Below are 23,316 nucleotides of genomic sequence, written 5' to 3' on the forward strand. Positions count from 1 at the left end.
AAAATAAATAATACGTACATATATACCAGTCACTACTTAACTTCACTTATGAAATTAGATCAAATATGAATATTTAAGGAAAGAAGGTTAAAAGAACAAACTCATCGTGATCCATGAGTTTTGAAGATTATGATTACCTAAAGGTTTGACTCGAGATTTTTTTGTAATAAAAAATGAATGCATGAAATGATGAGCATTATTTAAATTTTTATACAACCAAATAACACAAAATGCTTACTATTTTCCCTTTATATATATTGCCCACTTCCAAACAAGATCATCATCATCTTTTCAACCTCTCTTTCTCCTCAATTTTTGTCCTCCTTTTTTGATTTTTTTCCAAATTTCTTTCTTTCTTTTTTACAATGAAACAATATGAACAGACATTTCCAAGTACCCTACCAAGAACAAGTAGCTGCAATAGCTCCAACAAGCTTATCATTCCATCAAATTACCTAAATTCAACCAATTCTTCAATCATTCATCACTCTTTTGAGGATAATTTCTCATATAGTAATTCTTTTATTCATCGAAAAAATCGGGGCGGAGTCAAAGTCAACTTTAATTTTCTCAAGTCTCTTCTAAAAATTATTTCCTTCCATACTATGCTTCCAAGCATGTGGCTTAATTTCCCAACACATTTTACACCTAATTCATGTCGGAAAGTGACCGGAACTTTGTTCGGTCACCGGAGAGGCCACGTCAGCTTCGCCATTCAAGATAATTCCACGTCATCGGAACCGAGTCTTTTGATTGAATTCGCCATCTCAACATCTACTTTAGTCAAAGACATGTCATCGGGCCTTGTCCGAATCGCGTTGGAATGCGAGAAAATGTCACGTGGCAGCAGGCAATTGAGGCTCCTCCGAGAACCTAAGTGGAACATGTATTGTAACGGAAGGAAGTGTGGGCACGCGCTTTCTCGCGCGTGCACGGACTCTGATCGACACGTGTTGCGTATCGTGCGGAACGTGTCGATCGGGGCCGGGGTGATTCCAGTTGTGGGAGATGGACGGAAGGACGGCGAGACGGATGGTGAGTTGATGTATATGAGGGCTAATTTTGAACGAGTCGTAGGGAATCGTGATTCAGAAGCTTTTTATATGATGAATCTTGATGGAAATGGAGGACCCGAGCTTAGTATATTTCTTATTAGGACTTGAAAAAAAGAGTGAGAATAGAAAGGAATTAAAAGGAGAAAAATAAAAAAAAAACAAATCCACGTATTTTTTTTATAGGTATATGTGCTTTTGTATGTTGAGTAATTATAAGCCTTAAATATTCTCTTATTGCATCATTCCGGCATCCATGTTTTGAATTTCGATTATTTCAGATTTGTGTTATGTATATAAAGACTCATTTAATAGTTTGAGGTTCATACCTTTAATTTGGAATACGACTAAAAAGTGGAAAACTCAAGAATGTAATATCTGATGTTAGAAAATCAAAATAATACTAAAAATAAGATGTTGAGAAAAAAAATTAGTGAGAAAGAAGTGGGAAAATGGTAGGCAGCATCTAGCAAGTCATATACAGATATATAGTAAAAAAACCATATGGAAAAGTAGACCTTTGTCCTCCTAGCTAAGTCCTAACAATAATGCATTTTCGAAGACATGCACCGCAAATGAAAGATATATGTAAATACCATAATATGTTTTAAAATAAATAGGAAGAAGATATCAAAAAAATCTAAGAAAAGAAGATACTTTTAGATAGTAATTAAAGCAATGGAAGGAAGAAGACATTTTTAGATATTAATTTTTTTTTTTTTTACCCCTTCTTAGGAGCTCTCACCTTTTGACTTTCTTGGTGACTCGAATTCACAATCTTATGATTGGGAAGTGAGGGGTATTTACCAAAGAAAAGAAGAATACACATTAGGCAACTCCCTTCGTTTATTTTTACTTGTCCTCTATTTTTTTAAAAAATTATATTTTATTCTTAGCATTAATTACTTGAGTATTACTCAAATTATTTTTCAAAATTTAATCTAAATATCAATTCTTTAATGGGCCACAAGTAGAAATCAAATTAGTCGGAGCTTAGAGCGTTACTTGGACACATAGATCTTCACCAATTGTCCTTAATTTGTTGGGATATTGTTTAGTAAATGATTTTTTTATAATTTTTATTTGTAACTTATGGATTTAATTTTAAATCACGGTCTAAAAATCTCCTTTGAATAATGATAATCTTTATTGTTCATCGTTTTGCTTAATATCAATAACGTTAATCTTGACTGGTGACATTAATTACCAGCTTTCTTGCACCAAATCTCTTGTTGTTTCCATTATTTTACTTTCATTTGCCGTTTACTTATGCTTTATTTTAAACTCATTATTAACCTTGTTCACATTAAGTAAAGGAAAGTTATACTATTTACATCACGCATTATTGATCACCTCAATACGCATACTCTTAAACCATATTTACAAATTTAACCGTACTTTTTTAGGGTAAACAAATATTCTCTAGTAGACCACGATTAAAATTTTGTAAGTTATATAAATCTTAGATGACAATTTAATATTTGTCTGTAAGATTGAGAAATATACGAGTGTCACGATACTGATCCGTCGTGAGTGGCACCACACTAATTCTTTAGTGGGAGAATCAATATTAACCCAACTACAACACGTTGTTAGTCAGACATAAGCATTTAATAATTAGTTGGAAAATGATTTAAGATAGTTTAAAGATGAGTTTTCATAAACTCCTGTAATTTATTTAAAACATACAAAAATTAACCTCATAGAATTTGAAAATCATTGTACTAAAACTCTAGCTAACGGTCTAGAATAAGAGGATGCAACCCCAAAAAATAATAAATATAAAATACGAATTTAAAAGTCTAAGTCTGAGAAGAAAGGATTGAGAACTAAGATGAATCCATGACAACCTCTAAGAACTGGCTCACCCTTGAATCTAAACAATCAATGATCTCCTAACTGAGGTCTCTCAACAACTGCCTAAATATACCTTGTACTCAATATAGAAAAAACAAGTGTAGTATCAATACACAACCCAATATATTGAGAGAATCATGCAGACATTTTCAATAAATGAAATATGAACAAGCAACTACAACACGTCAGCTTGTAATATTGTATCTACTCATGTTCCCAAGGCCTGTGCTAGCAGTCATAGGGCCACTACTGATGTAATGATGCATATATAATATATTATATATGTCTTTATTACCAAAAATAAAAATACTACAACATAGTAAGACAACAATATACAATCACTTCACAATTATGTCTTGAATCATTATACATGTAAACATACTCAATCACAATGCAACAATCAAACAATAGTCCTCTCATGAAACACATACCCAAACTATTAGTGTACCAGCGTGGTACCCATTTCAATAGTCAGTGTATCTGCGTGGTACTCATTCCAAATGTATCGGCGTGGTACCCGATCCAACATGAAGTCACATATCACAATTATAACCACAATGAACAGGCACATGCATTTGTACAATCAAGCAATACATTCATTGCATGCAATTTGATTATAGAATATCATTTTACTTCATGTTCGTTTTGCTACCATAATCATATATCATGCATGTAATACTATTTAAGTAGTTAACAGGCACATATAACACAAACGGGAAAACAAAACCATTGCCGGCCTCGAAACAAATCATGGAAACGCTAAAGAGTTGAGTTTTCCCTTTTTCAATACTTTGGCTCGTTCTTGATTTAAAACAAATAAAGAATACAAGTAATCAATGAACAATGGCCTACATTGCTCGAATTCTATCAAAATCCTAACCCTTGGCCAATGTCATGATCTTCTCACCCAACTAGCGCTTTTTCTACCATTAATTTTAGGCCAAAATCTTCTCCTAAGAGAATTCCCATAGATTCTAAGGTCCAAGGATCGAATTGCAAGTGAGAGGAATGATTAACTTACCTTTACCAAATGAATTGGTGGAAAACTAAAAGAAAATAGCCCTAAGTCACCCCTAGCTCTCCAAAAACGAAGTTGTAGAAATAAAAATTATTTTGGGACTTTTCTGACTTAAAACCCGATTGTCCCATTATAGCGGCCCCCGCCACTATGATGGCTTGCACGGAGAAAGAAACTCGAATTTGTGTCCCAAGCCCTAATTTCTCAACACAACCTTATACCTTAACATTATAAAGTAACCTCTTCACACTAAATTCAATTTCGTAGTTCTACTCATCCAAATTCATTTCTGTAAGGCCCTATGGATTTCTTGAAGTCTTAGCTACTAGCTCAAACAATCAACACTCATAAATCAACCCCAATCTATTACTGGATTGCCCTAGACCTCACCTGACTCCATCCAAGTCTGACAACAACAACAACAACCCAGTGAAATCCCACAATGTGGGGTCTGGGGAGGGTAAAGTGTACGCAGACCTGACTCCTACCAAAGTAAGACGACTGTTTTCGAAAGACCCTCGGCTCAGTAAAATCATAAAAAGAAGTTAGATAAAGGTAAGAGTAGGATAAGAAGTTCAAAGCAATATGACAAAGTAAATAACGAAAGCAACCCAGGTAAAATAGAGCAATCAAAGTACAGAAAGTAATAGATAATAACAGAAATCAGACCACAAGAAATTATAGTGCGCTAATACGCCTACTAAAAAGGAAGAATAACGAGACTATGAACTAGCCTTCTATCCTAATGTGGGTCCTCCACACCGCCCATCCAAGTCTGGCCTAGTCTCTAAATTTCTAATCTCTAAATTTCTGAGTTACTACTCAAAAGTTTTCTGATCCAAATTTCTTCTCCATTGACTTATTCATAACGACAGAAATGAGTTGTTACAATGAGGAAACATTAGATCCGAGTTTAACAGATCGAAAGAATAATTTCTTAAGGGTTATATTTGCACAACTTTGCGTAAATCAGCGTACACTGGACATCTAGGAAACAAAGTAATAGGTAGAGTATTGGGAAAATTATAGTTCATGTCTTTGAGTCATTAAATTTACAAAATATGTACAATATATATATTATATATATAACATGTATTTATACACAACATATACAACCAAATGTATATACTTCAGCCATATTTGATTAAATTGAGATGTTCGAAATGTACACGTAACTTTCCCTTTTTTATTATTATAATATAAGGGTGTAAGATGCATGGTGAAGATTATATTCTTGGTACCCACTAAAGATGTTTTCAGATATTGAACTACGGTAATGAGCAGTTCGGTGCACTAAGGCTTTCGCTATGTGCAAGATTCGGTGAAGGGCCCGATCATAAGGATCTATTGTACATAGCCTTATCTTGCATTTCTGTCAAAGGCTGTTTCCAAGGCTTGAACTACTTCATTTGGATTAAGCACATAAACACAATTTCTTTCTTAATAAAGTAAGTAATCTTGTGTTGAAGATATTTTTATTGTAAAAATATCTCCGACATAAAGTGGATTAATATATGTCCCAGCCTGGTACTTTTCAGTTGGTTTATAGTAATGCCATGTACTTTTTCAATATAATATTATCATTAATTAGTTCCAAATGTTTTTATTATTATTGTTATATTAAACTTGGTTAAATAGCAAATGTATCCAAAAATGAAAGATTTTCACATGGTCAAGATGCACTTTATTAGGCTGGCAAAAGTCCCAAATCACTGATTAGATCAGTATTCAGTGTTGTTTAATAACTTATATATAGGTGAAAACAAAGATATTGTTAATAATAGGACATTTTTTTCTAATTATTAGTAACATTTTGAAAAACTTTCATACGTCTGTTTGTTTTTTCCTTTTTGGTGAATAGTTGAATATTGTTTTATTAAATGAAATATGAAACTAATTCAACTAAAAATAAAAAAGAGAACAAAATGAATTTTGCTGATAGTTAGTCATAAAAATAGATCCTAATAGTAAAATGGTGAAAGATAGAATTTCACATGTAATAAATTAAAATAAAGGCCAATCTTGGATTTTTGTTACTACACAATTAACTACATGATCCGATCAGGAAGATATATCATATCATAATAAATTAATAACCAAACTAAGAGGAAAAAAGTAAAATAATACTGTACTGATGTTTTGTCATTGCATACGTGTCAAAAGCATACGTGTCAAAAAGTGCAATTTTAATAATGTTCAAAATTTTAAATGATTTTGTCTTGTCATGGACGAAGATATAAATATCATGAATATTTTAAAGAAAACTTTGTCGATCGAAAAAATAACCTTAAATCTAATTAACGTTAAAAACTATAATTCTTGATGTGAAGATAGACAAATAAGCCAAAAAAATTGTTGTTTCAGCTAATGCTTAATTGATCATAAATTTAATTAGTTGAAACTTGAAAAAAATGAGCTTTTAAAAATATGTTAGAAAAATAATTTTTGGAACTTGAAATTGTAATTGAACATACATTTTATTTAGGAAAAAAAATGAAATTTTGTGAAAGAAAGTAAAAAAAAATAAAATTTTTAGACTACTCAAATTTCATAAATGAAATGATCAACCACAAGGGCTTAACTCAATGAAAAAAAGTTCGTGGGACTACTTGTGTGTGTCTTATTGGATACAACCATACAAGTTACAAGTTACAAATACAAGTTCTGCGCTCACCCAACGAAATTCAATCTTTAAGTGAAGAAAAAAAATATGTCATGAGTTTCTAAGGTTTCCTTGGATCTAAAAGTTTTATTAAACGAGTTTGAAAAATAAAAATATAATACCTAGAATATGAATTTTGAACGGTGAATTTTGAACTCCTAAATCAACACTACACCAACTTCTAATATATTGTGTTTAGCAGATTCAATATATATATAAAAGTTAAGAATTACCTTAATATAATTTTTTATGGAGGGATGATGAGGTGATCTAAAGCCAGACCTCAAGAGTCTATTGTACACAACCTTATCTTGCATTTCTGCTAGATGCTGTTTTCAAGGCTTGAAAACGTGACCTCCTGGTCACATGACAGCAACTTTATCAGTTACTCCAAGGCTCCCCTTCTAACATCTATTATATATATATATATATATATATATATAAACTATTTTTAAACATAGTATAATAATTTTCCGCTGAAGGAGATTCAGACGATCCTCTAACTATGAGCTGGCTCCGCCCCTGCTCAACCCCCTCTCGATCCGCCCCAGACTACACTCACGACCAAAGATGGGCTACGTTAAAAAAATAAATGGATATGCGCATGATTTAAAGTTTGAAACAGGTAGCACATGCCACAAACGTCCATAGTTTCCCTTTATATATATGTATTGCTCACCTCCAAATATTGTCATCATCTTTTCGTCCTATCCTTCTCATTTCTCTCAATTTTTGTCCAATTCTCTTATTGAACAAACATTTTTTTTATTATTAACAATCAAATCCTCCTCATAAATCTCCTTTGTTTTTTTTTTCTTTCTAATTTACAAATTAAATATGCTAAGACAATATGATCAAACATGTACCCTCCCAAGAACAAGCAGCAGCGATAGCTCCAACAACCTAATTATCATTGCATCAGAGTACCAAAGTAATTCTATCATTCGTCACGATTCGAATAATTACTCATATAACTCTCTTATTCCTCGGAAAAATCGCGGCGTAATCAAAGTAAACTTTAATTTTCTCAAAGTTCTTCTTCTAAAAATTATTTCCCTCCACACTATGCTTCCAACATGCAGTACGTTGCTTAAATATTTCCCTACCACATATCTTACACATTATAACTCATGCCGGAAAGTCACCGGGACTTTGTTCGGTCACCGGAGAGGCCACGTCAGCTTCGCCATTCAAGATAATTCCACGTCATCGGAACCGAGTCTCTTGATTGAATTTGCCATGTCAACAACTACTTTAGTCAAAGACATGTCATCACCCCTTGTCCGTATCGCGCTCGAATGCGAAAAAAGGCCACGTGGCAGCAGGCAAGTGAGGCTCTTCCGTGAACCTAGTTGGAATATGTATTGTAATGGAAGGAAGTACGGGCACGCGCTATCGCGCGCGTGCACGCACTTTGACCGACACGTGCTGCATACGGTAAGGAACGTGTCGGTCGGGGCGGGAGTGATTCCGGTGGTGGGTGATGGACGGATGGGCGGTGAGTCGGAAGGTGAGCTAATGTTTTTTAGAGCTTATTTTGAACGAGTTGTAGGGAATCGTGACTCAGAAGCTTTTTATATGACGAATCTTGATGGAAATGGAGGACCTGAGCTTAGTATATTTCTTATTAGGACTTGAAAAAAAAATGAAAAGAAAAAATTATCAAATCTATTTTTGTGTCATTTATGCACGTTTTTATTTGTTGAATAAATCTAGCTCACCTTGATGTTTGTCGTAAAATAAAACCTTAAATGTTCTTATTGTATCATCTTGTTGGTTTCAATTTAGACAACCATTCTCCACTCACTTCAAACGTCATTTATGAAATTATATTAAATATATTATTATAGTTATGTACTTATATTCAAGATTCGTACCCATTTTAGGCTTTGACTAATTTAAAAATTCACCTCACATGATTAAAACCTATTATTTAAGGAGAAGCGTTTTCTAGTTGCTACTAATAGTTTGAGATTCGTACCTTCAATTTGGAATATGACTGAAAGTGAAAAATTCAAGAATGTAATATTTTTGATGTTAGATTATCAAAAAAATAAATGTTTAAGAAAAAAATAGTGAGAAAGGAGTGGGTAAATGGTGGATAGCAAGTCATATATAGATTGTGCAAGTCAAAACCACATGGAAAAGTTGACCTTTGTCCTTCTAACAATAATGCATTTTCGAAGTTATATGTAAATCCCATAATATATTAATACTCCCTCCGTCCCATTTTAGTTGTCATGATTTTTTTTTAAGAGTCAAACTATATAAAATTTGATTAATATTTTAAGATATATTTTTTATTATATTGATATGAAAAAAATTATAACCTATAGTACTTTTCGTATACTAATATCTAATTTTTTACTTTATAATATTGAGTTAAAGTAATATAATTTTAACTTTAAAAATTAATCAAATTTATTTTTGAAAAGCGCAATATGACAACTAAAAATGAAATGGAGGAAGTAGTTTTTAACATAAATAGAAACAAAATGTCAAAATAGAAGGAAAGAGAGAGAGAGAGTAAGAAAGAAGGAAGATATTTTTAGATATTAATTAAATTAAATTAAAGCAAAGAGATCGGAGAAGACACATTAGGTGTGATTCATTATGGTGAGATGAATACTATTCATCCACCTTAATATGAGGTTTGTATTTAAGCACTTGGAAATGAATAAAAAAAAACTTATTAAAAACGCTTTCCTTTTTAATGGATCTTAAGCATGAATCAAATTAATTGAAACTTAGATTTTCATCAATTATCTTTTATTGGGATAATTGTTTAGTAAATGATTTTTTTTTTAAAAAAACTTATAGAAAGATCCTTTTGAACATATTGATATGTTTAAGAATCTGTTAAGCCAATATTAAATTTGTAAGCTATTATAAACGTTAGACGACAATTTAATATTTATCTGTAATGTTGAAAAATATATGAGAAAATATTAGACTCGAGTCTAACAGATCAAAAAAATAATGTCGTAAAGGCTATATTTACACAACTTTTAAGAAGAAAAACAAAATCTAAATAAAAATCTAGGAAGTGACATTTGCGTAAATCAACATATATGAGAAAAAAAAAAATAGGCACTAGGCAATGTATTGGAAAATTAAATTACAGTTCATGTCTTTGGACCGTTTAGTTCACAAAACACGTATACAATGTATACATTATTTATTCTAAATGTTATATCCTATATATAAAATATAAATATTTATATACATAATCGAGTTTATATGTAGTGTATTTAAATATATTTCAATCATATTTGATAAATTAAATGGCCCAAATGTACACACGTAAGTTTCTCATTTTTTAAAGTACTATAAGGATGTAAGACGCATGGAGAAGATTATATTCTTGGTGACAACTAGAGATACAAATAAACAAATCCTGAACTACTGTATTTGGATTAAACACATAAACAAAAAATAAATAAATGATTAAAGTAAGTATCTTAGCTTGAAGATATTTTTATTGTAAAAATATCTCCAACATAAAGTGAATTAATATATTTCCCAGCCTGGTACTTTTCAGTTGGTTTATAATACAGCTATGTACTTTTTCAATATATTATCATTAATTAGTTCCAATGTTTTTATTATTATTTTAAACTTGGTCAATTGGAAAATGGATTAAAAAAATTAATGAAAGATTGATTTTCACATGGTAAAGATGCACTTTATTAGGCTGGCAAAAATGCCAATCATTAATTAGATCAGTACTTAGTGTTAATTGATAATTTATATATATAGCTAATCAAGATATTTTACTCAAAAAGGGTTGATATTTAGATGAACAGAAAGATATTATTATCATATCAATAAATAGGACATTTTTGTTTATTAAAACTTTGTTTTTTTATTGATATTTTAATTTTATTAGTCATAAATTAATCATAAATCGTTTCAATGGTGAAAGATAAAATTTCACATGAAAAATAAAGGACATTAATCTTGGATTTTGCAACTACACAATAAACTATGAATCCGAGCTAGTAAGATACGTATATCATATACAATAAGCAAGCTAAGAGAAAAATAAAATATTAATGATGATGGATCAAATAATGTTGATATTACATACGTGTCAAAAAGTGCAATTTTAATTTGATGATGTTCAAATGACTTTATATTTGGTTTCTCATATATATGAATATCCTGCATTTTTGAATGTTTATCGTAACCCTTTCTCCCGGTGTATGTGAAAAAGAGTGACGAACTCATTTTAAGACCAAGCTCATGAGCTTATTATCCTAGGTCGGAATAGGGATAATCTACTATTTTTCCTTTTAGAAAATCCAAAATTCAATAAAAAAAAAAAATAGGAGACTGGAAATGAAAGTCTCTTTCTCGGATCTATTCTTCATCACACTGTTGGAACAAAACAAAAATACCGGATGCAACGATATTGAAATATTTGGTACATGAAGCCACGATCTGATAGATATTACACGGGGCTCTCTCCTCAAGCAAAGAGAAATGCGGTACCGGCTTTGATCACATGCTGGACGCAAATCCGAGAATCTTATGCTTCAGCTTAAACGGGGATTCCCTTTTCAAGTTGGAAAAAAAGAAGTAAGACCTGTGTGCATGCTTAAAAATGTAAGATAAACAATATAAATTATCGTATAAATCAAAGCACAATAGGATAAAAGGAAAATATCTATACATTTCACATGTTCACATAATATTAGTCAAATTTCATGTAAAGAGTGATGAAATAGAGCACAAATAAAGGATAAGTTGGTTTAGACATGAGTACGTTATCCAAGTATTAAATTTTACTAATACTATGTTTAGTAACTGATTAGGAGGTAAATTATTCATGTATAAAATTAATTTGATATATGATTTGCAATTTAGAAACCTGCATAACTAATACATGTATAAATTATAAGAAAATATATATATTATTTTATACAAGATAAGAGATGGAATAACTAACACATGTAGAACTAACGCATAAATAATTAACCTGCATAAAATAATACATTCATAAAATAATACATAGATTTACTCATAACTAATCCCTATATTATCAATATCTTCATAACTCTAGCCAATTACCAAACGACCCTTAAGAGGCTATTTAACTTTTAGCCCTCATTAGGTCCCTTTTCCCAAACAATTGAAATAATGCTTATTATTTACTTTTCGATCATATAAATATATATATCTATATTTTTTTAAATAACCATTATTATTGAGGCTCAAATTTTACAGATGAAACTTCGTGAAAATATCATAAAATTTTAAATTGTATTGTCCCAAAATTTCACATATGAAATTTGAAACTCCATCACAGTTGCCATTTAATTGGCTATTTGTAAATTTTACCATCTGTTAAAAAACCTATTGGGCTTCCCTTAAATTTCCATTTCCATTCTGGATCATTGAGTGAGGCCCAAGAGGGTTTAAAGAACTCCATGTCTACTGTGAATGGAAGATTCAGGGTTTAAGCAGAGAGAGAGAGAGAGAGAGAGAGAGAGAGAGATGGGTGGAGGAGGAGCAGCAAAAGGATGGTTAGGGCAAATGGGTTTCACCAAGAGTGGAGGAAACATAAATTGGTTTCCAGGGCATATGGCTGCAGCCACTCGTGCCATTCGCCAACGTCTCAAACTTTCTGATCTTGTAATTGAAGTCCGTGATGCCCGTGTATGTTTGTTGCTTCTTCTCCAAAACCCATAAATTGATCATTTATTTTGATAAATTTTGCTCTTATTGGGTCCAATTGTTTTGTGCAGATACCGTTGTCGTCGGCGAATCAAGATTTACAGCCGATGCTTTCTGGGAAAAGGCGTGTTATTGCTCTCAATAAGCAAGATTTGGCCAACCGCAACCTCATGCATGTATCTAATTTCTAACATTCCTCTGCATGTAGTAGTAAAATGCTAGTAATTCCTTTTTTCAATGTTTAGTAATTTTTTCCTTTTATTGATCACCTCGAGAATCGTATCATGCATCCCTGCAAGTCATAAACAGCTAAAAGAAGCTATGGGGGGAGCTTAGTGGAATAGATTGATTTGTTCATGTGTAAAGTCGTGTTCTTTGTACCTTTTCATTCAAGTTTTTTGTTTTAATAAATGTTGTGTTCGGGCTAACTTGTGTGTATCTTGACCAATTTTATGGGTACTTGCTACTTTCTAAAGTAATTACCGAGTGTGTTTGCCTGAATTTGAAGTTTAGGGCTTAGGTTTCTCAACCCACTTCAGTTGACTATTAGTATTAGGTGACACCCTTGGGACTTGGGTGCCTATTGATTCAAGTCCTTTTCACCTTGAGAATATAACAATCATATTACAAGGGGAAAAGATAAGCTTCCCATCCTGAAATGAGCATCTTGATCAAGTTAAATTGTCTTAATCAAGTCCAAAGATGTGCAGCATTTGTACTTGTATACCGAGGTGTCTACCAAAAACAAATAGAACCTTAACAGATAATTCTAAAATTTGTATCTTTTGTAGAAACGTAACAGAGAATCCTAAAGTTTGCATCTTTTCTTCATGTATGTATTAACATAAAATAGAACCTTAACAAAGAATCCTAAAGTTTGCATCTTTGTTCATGTATGTATTAACATATGCTTGTCTATTAGCGAATGTAATCAAAATTTTGTTTACCTTATGAGATACTCTTACTAGCACATGGCAGACAATGCAGTTACTTATCTTGTCGACATTTTATGTTTTCTCTAACAATGTTCTAGTTGAATATTAAAGCTGTTTAGTCTAATGTATGCTAGCATCTGTCGTGTTGCCAGTTAGTTCTTTCATGGAGTTGTCATTAGCATTGAATATATAATCGGCTAATCGCTAGTAGCATGCAATTATTTTGACATCTGTTATTTTTTATCAACTTTGAAACTTTGGATTGTTTGAGGAGTACTTGTTAGGAATTATATGAATCTACAGCCACTTGGCATTCACTTTTCAAATTTTAGTTAGTGACACTTCTGTTTTCATTCCACACAGAGGTGGATTAGTTATTTCAATTCCCGTAAACAAGAATGCCTCCCAATAAATGCACACAGTAGAAGTTCTGTACATAAGGTTAGTCATCCTTTTTTCCATGCTCTTATTATGCTGAAAACTCTTGATTCATAGCTATGATATTCATAAACATGTAAAAGATGTAGCCATAGTAACCTTTCAGCTCTTTCTCGTCATAATAATAATAACTGCTGATTGCAATAAATACATGAGATTTTCTCTTATAAGCATGTAAATCATATGTTCCGTATGTTCTATTCAAACATCTAGTTAATTGGAACTTGGATCAAGAAATTTGAATTTTTTTATAGGTTGCCAGTTTGCATCTCTTCTGAGAGTTTTTAAATTAATTTCTATGATTCATATTCCAAAGCTTCTTGATCTGGTTGAGTTCAAACTGAAGGAGGTTATGACAAGGGAACCTACTCTCCTTGTCATGGTGTTGGGTGTTCCTAACGTTGGCAAATCGGCTTTAATCAACTCCATCCATCAAATTGCATTATCTCGATTTCCAGGTGAGGCTTGTTCTTGTTGGTGATTCTTTTTGGGTGTTGTTATAGGAAGCTGATAGTGGGCTATGTTTTTAGTGTACTTCCTATTGATGGTTATGATCTTAGTGCAGGAGAAGATGAAGAAGGCTAGAGTGGGGCCTTTGCCTGGTGTTACTCAAGATATTGCTGGATTCAAGGTTAGAAATATTCAACAACATAGGTGGTCAGATTATGCTGTTGTTGCTTGTTTCTTAATGGCTGAAGTTGATTGTTCCCATATTGTACAAACTGTAGAAGGAAAGGTCTTGCTTATTCTTACTGATGCTAAAATGCTATTGCATACAGATTGCACATCGACCTAGCGTCTATGTGCTGGACTCTCCAGGAGTGTTGGTTCCAACTATTCCAGACATAGAAACCGGGCTAAAGCTGGCTCTTGCAGGTGTGTACCTAATTGAACTGTCGATTATAAAATTGGATTTATGATTAGATTTTGGGGCCTGTAAACCGTCAATTCTGTAAAATGACTAGTCGCTTCTGGCAAAGTTTCTGGAAGGCTGACATAGAGAGATCCATATGCCTGTGAGGAACTATTTTCTCAATTCTTATGCCCCGACAAAGGCCATTTCCTAACAAATGATTATTTCTTTACTTGGAACTAGTTTTGTTGCATTACTTGATAGACATGGTTATTGTCTTTTCTGGCCTCTGCATAATCACCTCCCTTCCCACCAGGAACTGGCTATATAGCTCTCAAAGCACAAGTAAACAAAACAAATGATTGCATGAAGTTCTTTTGTGGTGTTTACATTTCTCAGTCAGACACATTATATAAGCTCCAGTTAGGTTTAGTTGGTCCATCGGCTGTTCTTAGCTGATTGATCTGAAATATTTCGTGCCATCAAAAGAAAAAAAAAAGCACTCAAAGTAATGTTACTTATCAAATAGTAAAACAAATGACTACTTAAGAACCTCAGGGTCTGTAATTTGCAGTTGGTCGGAGAAACAAACTATCATTGGAAAGTTCAATGTTACCAAATTGAAGCAGGATCCATGATTACCTATAGTAATTTATTCATGCCCAATGTTTACAGCAATTCCCGTTTGCATAACTGCTTAAGCAGGGTCTGTGAAAGATTCTGTAGTTGGTGAGGAGCGAATTGCTCAATACCTATTAGCAGTTTTAAACACCCGAGGCACTCCTCTTCAGTGGAAGCACTTGGTTGACAGGGAAACTAAGGACCCTGACCATGAGTTGGAAAACAAACCTGAATGTATTATCAAGGATCTTCAAAACAAGGGAAAGAAGCCCATGAACAAATCTAATGCCTATCGTGTTCAGGTGAAAAATGATCTTCGAGTTTGATTTTCTTAAGAATTCAACTGTATTTTTCCTTTACCTTTTACTGTATAAAACAAACTCAATTAACTGTGCTGATTTTCCTACTAAAAGATGTTCGCCATCAATCTTCGTTGGTTGTGTATTCATCTTTTGCTTCTTTTTGTTGCCATTGTTTTTATGAGGGTCTTTTGTGCACAGGATATGGTTAGTGAAGTCCAGCGCACGCTTTGCATCAGTCTCTCGGAGTTCAGTGGTAGTTTGGAAGATGAATCTGACCTGGAGATTCTAATAGAACACCAGTTTGAAGTGTTGCAGAAGGCTCTGAAGATACCTCATAAGGCTTCAGAGGCTCGGATAATGGTATCAAAGAAATTTCTTACTTTATTTAGAACAGGGAAACTAGGTCCTGTCATCCTAGACGATGTTCCTGGTCCCTCTGATTCTGTATCTTGAAATCGTCCTTTTAAAAGCTATCAACTGCAACTGAAACCCAAAGCATGTACCATAGTGTATTATCAATTTTCTCGGTATCTCGTTCCTCTACCATGATCTCGTATCAAATTTGAATCTTGTAGTAGTGACATTTCTTCCTAGAAAATAGCATTGTGCATTGCTTCATGCAACATTTTCAAGTTCACTTTGTTAGCTATAAATTTCGATGGTTGTTTTTTAGTTAGTGGAATGTGAACTAAACAATTCTTTAATTTGGTAATTTATTAATTAGTGATATACGATAATCTTCAAAATTACTTGTTTCTTTTTTCTTCTTTAGGTCAAGTTTTGAAAACAACTTGCTCTAATCCAATTGGAAAAACATGAGGGCTACTAGCCAAAGAAGTGTGATCTCAGTTGGGCATTTTCTTAAATTTGTGATACGAAGAACATTTGATTTATGACTTCTACGTATTAATAAGCTAATACAAGGTATTGGGCTGTTACTCGTCCATTCTGAACAAAATTGATTTGGGTACCATGCATTAGAAAAAATAAGTAAAACTTAGTGAAGGGGTAAAAAAAAATGGTAGTAGTACAAATAATTAACAGAAAAGCCTTCACTTATTTGCTTCAATAAACTCTCTATACTCTCTCTTCATTTTGACACCTGATACCGTCCTGCATATACACAAAAAAGTTGAATTAGCTAGAGTATAAGTCAAGCTATTCATGAATTCCTATATAACGAGTAGCGTAAAAACAGGTAATTAGGACAGTGGATAGAAGCAAATGATAATTTGCAAGTCGTAAGTGGTTCAACCAATAATACTGCTAAATGCCTTAACATAAGCAGAATGTCCTCCATTAGGTAGGTTATACTGAACAAATTTCATGGAAAATATTTAACAGATGATACTCATTCCCCAAATTATGTTTCCGTGCTCGGTTGGACATGAATATTTATACTATGTCATAGTAGTGGAGAAGGGAAGTGAGGTAAGGGAGTAGCGCTTGATGATAGACTCGAGAGTAGCATAGGTGATAGTATCATCTTCGAAGCAACAATCAGGAAAGGAGAATGAGCAATATATGCAAAAGTGTTGTTCTTTTTCCCTCATTGCCATGTAATAAGTATAGGACAGCCAAACGAGAGGATTTGGTCAAAGAAGTTATCTTCCCAAGATACATCAACATCACAGCATAAAGAATTACGAGGTAACATAAGGAAATCGATTTAAGACAATTAAAAGTAAGAGTGAAGCTGCAAGAATTTGTATTTCCCATGAAATCAAGTTCATAGGACTTGAGCAATGACTAGCTAGACTTATTTTACTTGGTGTATGTTGAAACTCTGAAAGTTCATTGAGATGGAACTCGTGCAACCACAAGTTAGGAGAAGAAGACGGCTATTTAGGTCATTAAGAATATAGAAAATTAAGCAGCTTATACTTTTGGCGGAAAAATAAAAAAAAAGCAGCAGCCAAATGTGACCAACCTGAGCATTTCCTTATTCTTGAAAAACTGTACACATGGAGTACCCATAATCCCAGCTGCCTCAGCAATCTCTGGATCTTCAGTAATATCAATTTCAACAAGGTGGACATCCTTGTCAAATTCATCTATGACCTATTGCACAAGCACAACTGAACAGATTAGTTGTATGCACTACAAAAGCCAGTACTCAACAGCAAAGTGGCTAATCAAATCAACTATTACTGAGTAGAAGAAAGTGAAAATGCAAGTCATTTGAAGGACAAAACTCTTAGACAATCTTTATTAGAGGTTCTTTAAGGTTTATCTCAAGATTTGTGTAACCTCATCGAGATTATAAGATTTCAAGTCCTCAGCTTTCTTCAAAATGATAAACTATATTGATACAGAGCCTTTTGAGGCAAATTGCCACATAGGACATTGATAGTACTCCACTCTTCACAAAATTGAAAGGACAAATAAAAGTTAAACACCTTCCAGTAAGATTTCTATAAAAATGAGTTGCATACCTTGCTAAGAATTGGTTTCAAGGTCCTACATGGGCCACATGTTGGTGATGTATACAGTACACACATAAGCCTTGGGCTCTCATGGTACAATTTCCGTAAAGCATACTGAGAACGAAAACAGTATAAATGTTATCAGATAGGAATGCAGACTAAGGTAAATAGCCATTCAAACATAACAATCAGGAATAGATAAGCTTCCTAGATCTCATACCTGGCCCTTATGCTTGGTAAGTGTTATATCAAAACCTTCTTGTACATCTTTCTCGGAGAGTTCCTTCTTAACTTCTTCAGTAGGGGGCTGATGAGATAAAAGGTTCAGAAAGATTCATTAGATAATGAACTATTGGTCTAGGCATATTGGACAAATGCAAAAATTCGAAGGATATTTATATAGTAAAAAAAGCAGGAGGTTCTGTTAGAGAAGTAAGAAACCTTTGCTTGGTGTAACCCAGTTTACTTCATATAACCCATGAAGTACAATGTTCAGGAGCTGGGTTAAAAACCACTTGAGAGCATGACAATATACACGTATCAAATGACTAGTAAAGAAAATATACCGGAGTCAGGACTGCAAATCAGTTTGTTTTCGAAGTCAGATACCTGGTGAAATTCAAGAAGAAGATTTTTGCTTGTCAGATATCTCTCCACTGATAGAGCAGCTACGCATCCTGAGCCAGCTGCAGTGACGGCTTGCCTCCATTCATGATCCTACATACAGAGAACATGTCGTGGTGATGTTTGGAAGTATCTCACTATAAGAAGTTGCAAAGACATGCAAATCATAAGATGATAAGAAGTTGCAAAGATACATGCAAATCACAAGATGATTAGAAGCTGCAAAGACAAACGCAAATCACAAGATGATTAGAAATTGCATTTGGATTTCCTCTATCCAGGCAACCTAACAACCTTAAAGAGAAAGTCCGATAAATGGCATCACATTATATTTTTATTGGATCGTTCCCTTCTTTCATTGCAATACCTTAAAAATTAAGTTTATAAAAGAGAAGACAACCATTTTCTCATTCCACACCTGTCCCTGCTAAAGAGGAACTTCTTCGAAACTTTTCTTGAGAACTTAGTTAAATTTCTCAATGACCAGGCTAGATTCATGTTGTTCATCCACAAACACGATACATCTAAAGGGGCCATGCATAATTAACCTTAACTTCCTTAGGTGTGAAATTACCACTTGAAGTACAACAATAGTTAAAAGAAAAGGAAAAAGCACAGCAGAACTGAAATAATAAATTGCTGCAAGTACCTGCACATCTCCAGCTGCAAATACACCTTCCACAGATGTGTTTGCTGTGCCCTCCTTGACCAATATGTAGCCTGAGCTGTCAAGTTCAACTTGGCCTTCCAACAGTTGACTATTTGGTGAATGACCTATGCCATAAAACAAGCCTTTTGCCTCAAGCACAGATTCTTCCTGAGTATCAGCTTTTCTGATCAAAATTCCTGACATCTGTCCTTTTGGGTTGCTGACGACATCCACAGTCTCAGTGTTGAAATGCACAGTGATGTTCGGATTGTTGAAAACTCTGAAACATTCCCCATAATCAACCTGTTAAACAAACATTTCAGGGAGTTGAAACTTGAAATTTATAGATCATTAGTAATTCAATCCGCTTCAAAGAATGAGGTTACAGAAATAGGTATATCACAAGCAGAATAAAAGCGGCAATAGACTGAAACTAGGGAAGAGTCAATAGTGAAATAACCAGCAACAAACCAATCAAGAAACACTGGATTATTAATCAAATCACTCATCTGGAGGATGCACCTACTTTAGTTAATCACGTAATGTGACTTGCAGGTGCATGCTGAACTCAAATCATGATGATACTGTAATGTGGAGAACACATTCACTAGTGTGTACAACACAATAATGAACCCTTTTAAATTAGTATCTGTTGCAATGCCTCTAGCAAAGCCCATAATACGTACTAGAAAAGTGTAATTGAAGATATAATCTTTGGTGACTCCCTTTCCAGAACATTGTGAAGTCGATATTCCAAGAATTGTCTATTGTACTTGATAAGATAATGAAATAAAATGCTGAGTATTAAATAACACAAACAAGAAAGTCGTGAATGAATCTCAGATTGTGGCCTCTGACAAGGCCAAGCTCACAACTATCATTGGGATCTTCTACCGTAAGTGCCTCATATGGCAGGGCCTAGAAGAAGCGAAAATGATTGCCCATATGCACATGTTTCTTTGAAGTAAAGAACCAGCACATTCAAAGTAGATATTGATTTGAAAAAGTATAGGTAAAGCATCCGTCTGAATAGACATCTTACTTCCTAGAGCAAGAGAACTTTCCTAGATGTTTTTATAGATTACATTAACGTATCCTACTTGTAAGCAGCCATGATATCATGCTTGAAAACACTCCTATCATTCATCTCTCTGTCTGCAATGCCTTAAAGTGACACCGATAATTTCACAAATATTTAAGTTCTACATCATTTCAAGCCTTTTAAACTAGGGAAGCAATTACGGAGGAGGAGAGTATTATATGACCCTAACAACCCTCTCCCAAAGAACCAAAATGGCCCATTAGATTACAACCTCAATTTTAAGATGAATTCTAATGTCTTGTGCTATAACATTGAGAGGGAAAAATATATGAAATGTTCATAAACATCAATTACCTGTCTTGCATTGCTCTTGATGCTCTTAGTTGGTCCTTGCGGACAAGTAAATGGACATGGCGTGCATACTTTGTTAAGTATATTGCCTCCTCTGTAGCTGTATCACCGCCTCCAACAACAGCAAGGACCTGACCCTTGAAAAGCGGTGATGCTCCATCACAAATTGCACAGGCACTAATTCCTCTGCTCCAAAATTCATCTTCACGGGGTAATCCCAACCTTCTTGCATTGGCTCCTGTAGCCACAATAAGGCTATGACACTTTACCTGAAAAATAAAGAAGTGAGCAGTGATTCAATATAAGAACCCTAATGTGGGAACTACATACCAACAGGACTTAGCCAACTAGAAGTTTAAGGAATCAAACTGGCATCTGTGACTGCAAGAACTAATGCATTTCAAGCACAACATCTCTTACAACATATGAAACAAACACGCCCTTCCCTTTTGTTATCGCGGAGGAAATCAAAAGAGAGCTGGTGACACATATATGGATGTATGTTTCATGACCATCTCATGTATCAGATGAACCTCAGAGACTTGAGGATTCTAGACGGAAAACAAAACCAAAGATGCTCTTTCTTTTACATGTAAAAGGTTAAAAAAAAACAAGGATGCTCTTTCTTTTCATGCATCAAAGATACAGAGAACAAGTCAGACTCTTATGTCATGGCTAAGGTACTCTGAACATATAGTATTGTTCTTTACACAATGCAGCAAATTGACCTTACTAAAAAAATGCAGCAAATTGTGAGGCATCTTGTTCTACCATGTTAACATCTTTTAGATCTCTTACAGTAAAGAGAAAACTGAAAAAATTAGAATATGACTTGTATGCGACAGAGGACGGAGCATAATTTGAAGATTCCATGTGTAAATTCCCGGTCAAACTTAAATTGTTTGACTCTCGAAAAACGAAAAGTGCCACATAAATTGGGACAGAGAGAGTAGCATAATATATTTGTTATCCAAGAAAGGAAAAATGTTGTATCTATTTCTCTTCTTCCATTACACGTCTGAAATCTGTTTAGCTTTTCACTCCAAATTAGAATACATAAGTTTATCATCTAACTTCCTGTAATTTTCTGTGCACTTGTTTGAGAACATATTGCAGACTTGACAAAAACATATAAACTGTTAATTAGTTCAAAGATGTAACCAACCTTAGTGACACTCAAGAAGAAAAAAGAAAGATTGCTGTGGTCTTTACAAATGATGGCCATCCTTATTCTTTGCCCCATCAAATTAGTTAAAATATCAGATATCAGAAGTCGTTCTCACATGGAATTTTAAAAGATCGAAGCACCAATTCAGAATAGGCAAACAGTTTGATGGGGATTAAAGATTTAAGCAGCTATAATAGAACATAGACAGAGAAAGCAACTAAAGGATGCATCACCTTACGTTCACTACTGTGGACAGTAAAAGGAGCGTTCTTCACATCAATAAATTCCACATCTTCCTGATACAATTCAGCTCCCCATCTCTCAGCTTGTCGCCTCATCCTAGAAAAATTACATAATTTCTCAGCCTTCAACAAACCTTTTGTCTAGAAACTTCTAATAGATATCTGAATAAGAGTAAATGTCCAAACAGTTTTCTTCTACCTATCCATTAAGTCAGGTCCAGTTATCCCGTCTGGAAATCCAGGAAAGTTTTCTACTTCAGTTGTTGTCATCAACTGTCCTCCTGGTACACCACCTGCTTGAAACCCCTCAAACACTACAGGCTTCAAATTAGCCCTAGCCGCATAAATTGCTGCTGTATATCCAGCAGGACCTGATCCTATTATTATCAAGTTCTCAATACCCTGAGCTGGAACAAACAAAAACACCAGTATTCTCAAAATTATACCACCAATTGCAGATAAACTGCAGACAAGTTACAGCAACTGAAATTAAAAATATGTAATTTGTTAATATAGAACTCTTCTACAAGTATCTGTACCAAAAGAGCTATCTCCAGCTGCAAAATTAACCAGCATCATTTTATAATTCAAATGCAATTCCGAATTTCAATAATACTTATGCTTGACTCCAATTCAATCAACTAACGTACAAATCCTAATTCATTTCACTCTATTCATCAAAATTTCACTACTCTTAAGGTGGAATTTCAACTTTGACTCCTATTGACAAAAAACAAAAAAATGCTCTAAATATACAATTCATTCAGAAATACACACTGTAAGTCTACCAATCCTAATTCATTTCACTCTATTCATCAAAAATACTCTAAAAAAATATCTATTTCAGAAAATTACACCGTAAGTCTACCTGAAGAGCTTGTTCCGACCGGCTCCACCTCCGCCGCAGCTCGAATTGAAAAAGAGGACGTACGGCTGCGAGTCAAGTGACCGTTAACTGAATCAACTCGAGCAGTTCCTCCCCGTCGACTCGAACCGGAGTTGATAACAAGCAAACCGTTCGGAATGCAGAGAGCGGTCGATAAAGTCGACGGAGTAGCCGCCATCGAAGTGGATACGGGTCGGGTTTTGGACCGGATTCGGATTCCGATACCAACGGAGTTTGTAATATTGGGAGTAGTATTAGCCATTGGTTTCGGAGCATACAGATATCTCTACAGCTGATAAAAATTTGTTCTAACTAAGTATATTTTCTCTCTCACACATAAACACACACAAATGTGTGTTTTGTTTTTTGGATTTGTGCCGTATGTGTGTGTGAGATTTATTCGTAATTTTATACAGTGAGGATAACCATTCAACGAACTATAATTTTTTATCAATTTTTTTTAAAAATATTTCAAGTTTTTTTGGTCCTTTGAAGGAAAAAAAAATATCAT

General features: G+C 33.9%; 4 protein-coding genes across 6 annotated transcripts; 3 read left to right on the forward strand and 1 right to left on the reverse strand.

The window, feature by feature from the left end:
* The first annotated feature begins 309 nt into the window (after positions 1 to 309).
* On the forward strand, positions 310 to 1,216 carry LOC129877207 (protein MIZU-KUSSEI 1-like). The gene has a single exon (XM_055952693.1). The coding sequence runs from the start codon at positions 366 to 368 to the stop codon at positions 1,161 to 1,163; it is 798 nt and encodes a 265-aa protein (XP_055808668.1). The 5' UTR covers positions 310 to 365; the 3' UTR covers positions 1,164 to 1,216.
* Positions 1,217 to 7,426: 6,210 nt separating this feature from the next.
* On the forward strand, positions 7,427 to 8,227 carry LOC129875544 (protein MIZU-KUSSEI 1-like; the record flags this gene model as incomplete). Its single annotated transcript, XM_055950854.1, has 1 exon — positions 7,427 to 8,227. A coding segment is annotated over one exon (801 nt), but the record flags the coding sequence as incomplete, so codon positions are not given.
* Positions 8,228 to 11,998: 3,771 nt separating this feature from the next.
* Positions 11,999 to 16,146, forward strand: LOC129875949 (short integuments 2, mitochondrial-like). Of its 3 annotated transcripts, none has more exons than XM_055951202.1 (8): positions 11,999 to 12,250; positions 12,340 to 12,444; positions 13,567 to 13,644; positions 13,958 to 14,099; positions 14,202 to 14,272; positions 14,421 to 14,517; positions 15,200 to 15,417; positions 15,616 to 16,146. In XM_055951202.1, exons 1-8 carry the CDS (start codon positions 12,035 to 12,037, stop codon positions 15,868 to 15,870), a joined length of 1,182 nt encoding a protein of 393 aa, XP_055807177.1. In that variant the 5' UTR covers positions 11,999 to 12,034; the 3' UTR covers positions 15,871 to 16,146. The 3 variants fall into 3 exon arrangements, with proteins under 3 accessions (XP_055807177.1, XP_055807178.1, XP_055807179.1); XM_055951203.1 differs by having other exon boundaries at positions 13,988 to 14,099; XM_055951204.1 differs by lacking the exons at positions 11,999 to 12,250; positions 12,340 to 12,444 and having other exon boundaries at positions 13,580 to 13,644; positions 13,896 to 14,099.
* Positions 16,147 to 16,330: 184 nt separating this feature from the next.
* LOC129875948 (NADPH-dependent thioredoxin reductase 3-like) lies at positions 16,331 to 23,193 on the reverse strand. The gene is made up of 10 exons (XM_055951201.1): positions 22,788 to 23,193; positions 22,119 to 22,326; positions 21,911 to 22,016; positions 20,513 to 20,778; positions 19,117 to 19,396; positions 18,453 to 18,560; positions 18,064 to 18,150; positions 17,853 to 17,957; positions 17,348 to 17,478; positions 16,331 to 16,530 (listed from the first exon to the last, which is right to left on the reverse strand). The coding sequence occupies exons 1-10, from the start codon at positions 23,065 to 23,067 to the stop codon at positions 16,470 to 16,472; spliced, it is 1,632 nt and encodes a 543-aa protein (XP_055807176.1). The 5' UTR covers positions 23,068 to 23,193; the 3' UTR covers positions 16,331 to 16,469.
* Between the last annotated feature and the right edge of the window lie 123 nt (positions 23,194 to 23,316).

This window comes from Solanum dulcamara, chromosome 12, assembly GCF_947179165.1.
Source record: "Solanum dulcamara chromosome 12, daSolDulc1.2, whole genome shotgun sequence".
Taxonomy (NCBI): Eukaryota; Viridiplantae; Streptophyta; class Magnoliopsida; order Solanales; family Solanaceae; genus Solanum; species Solanum dulcamara.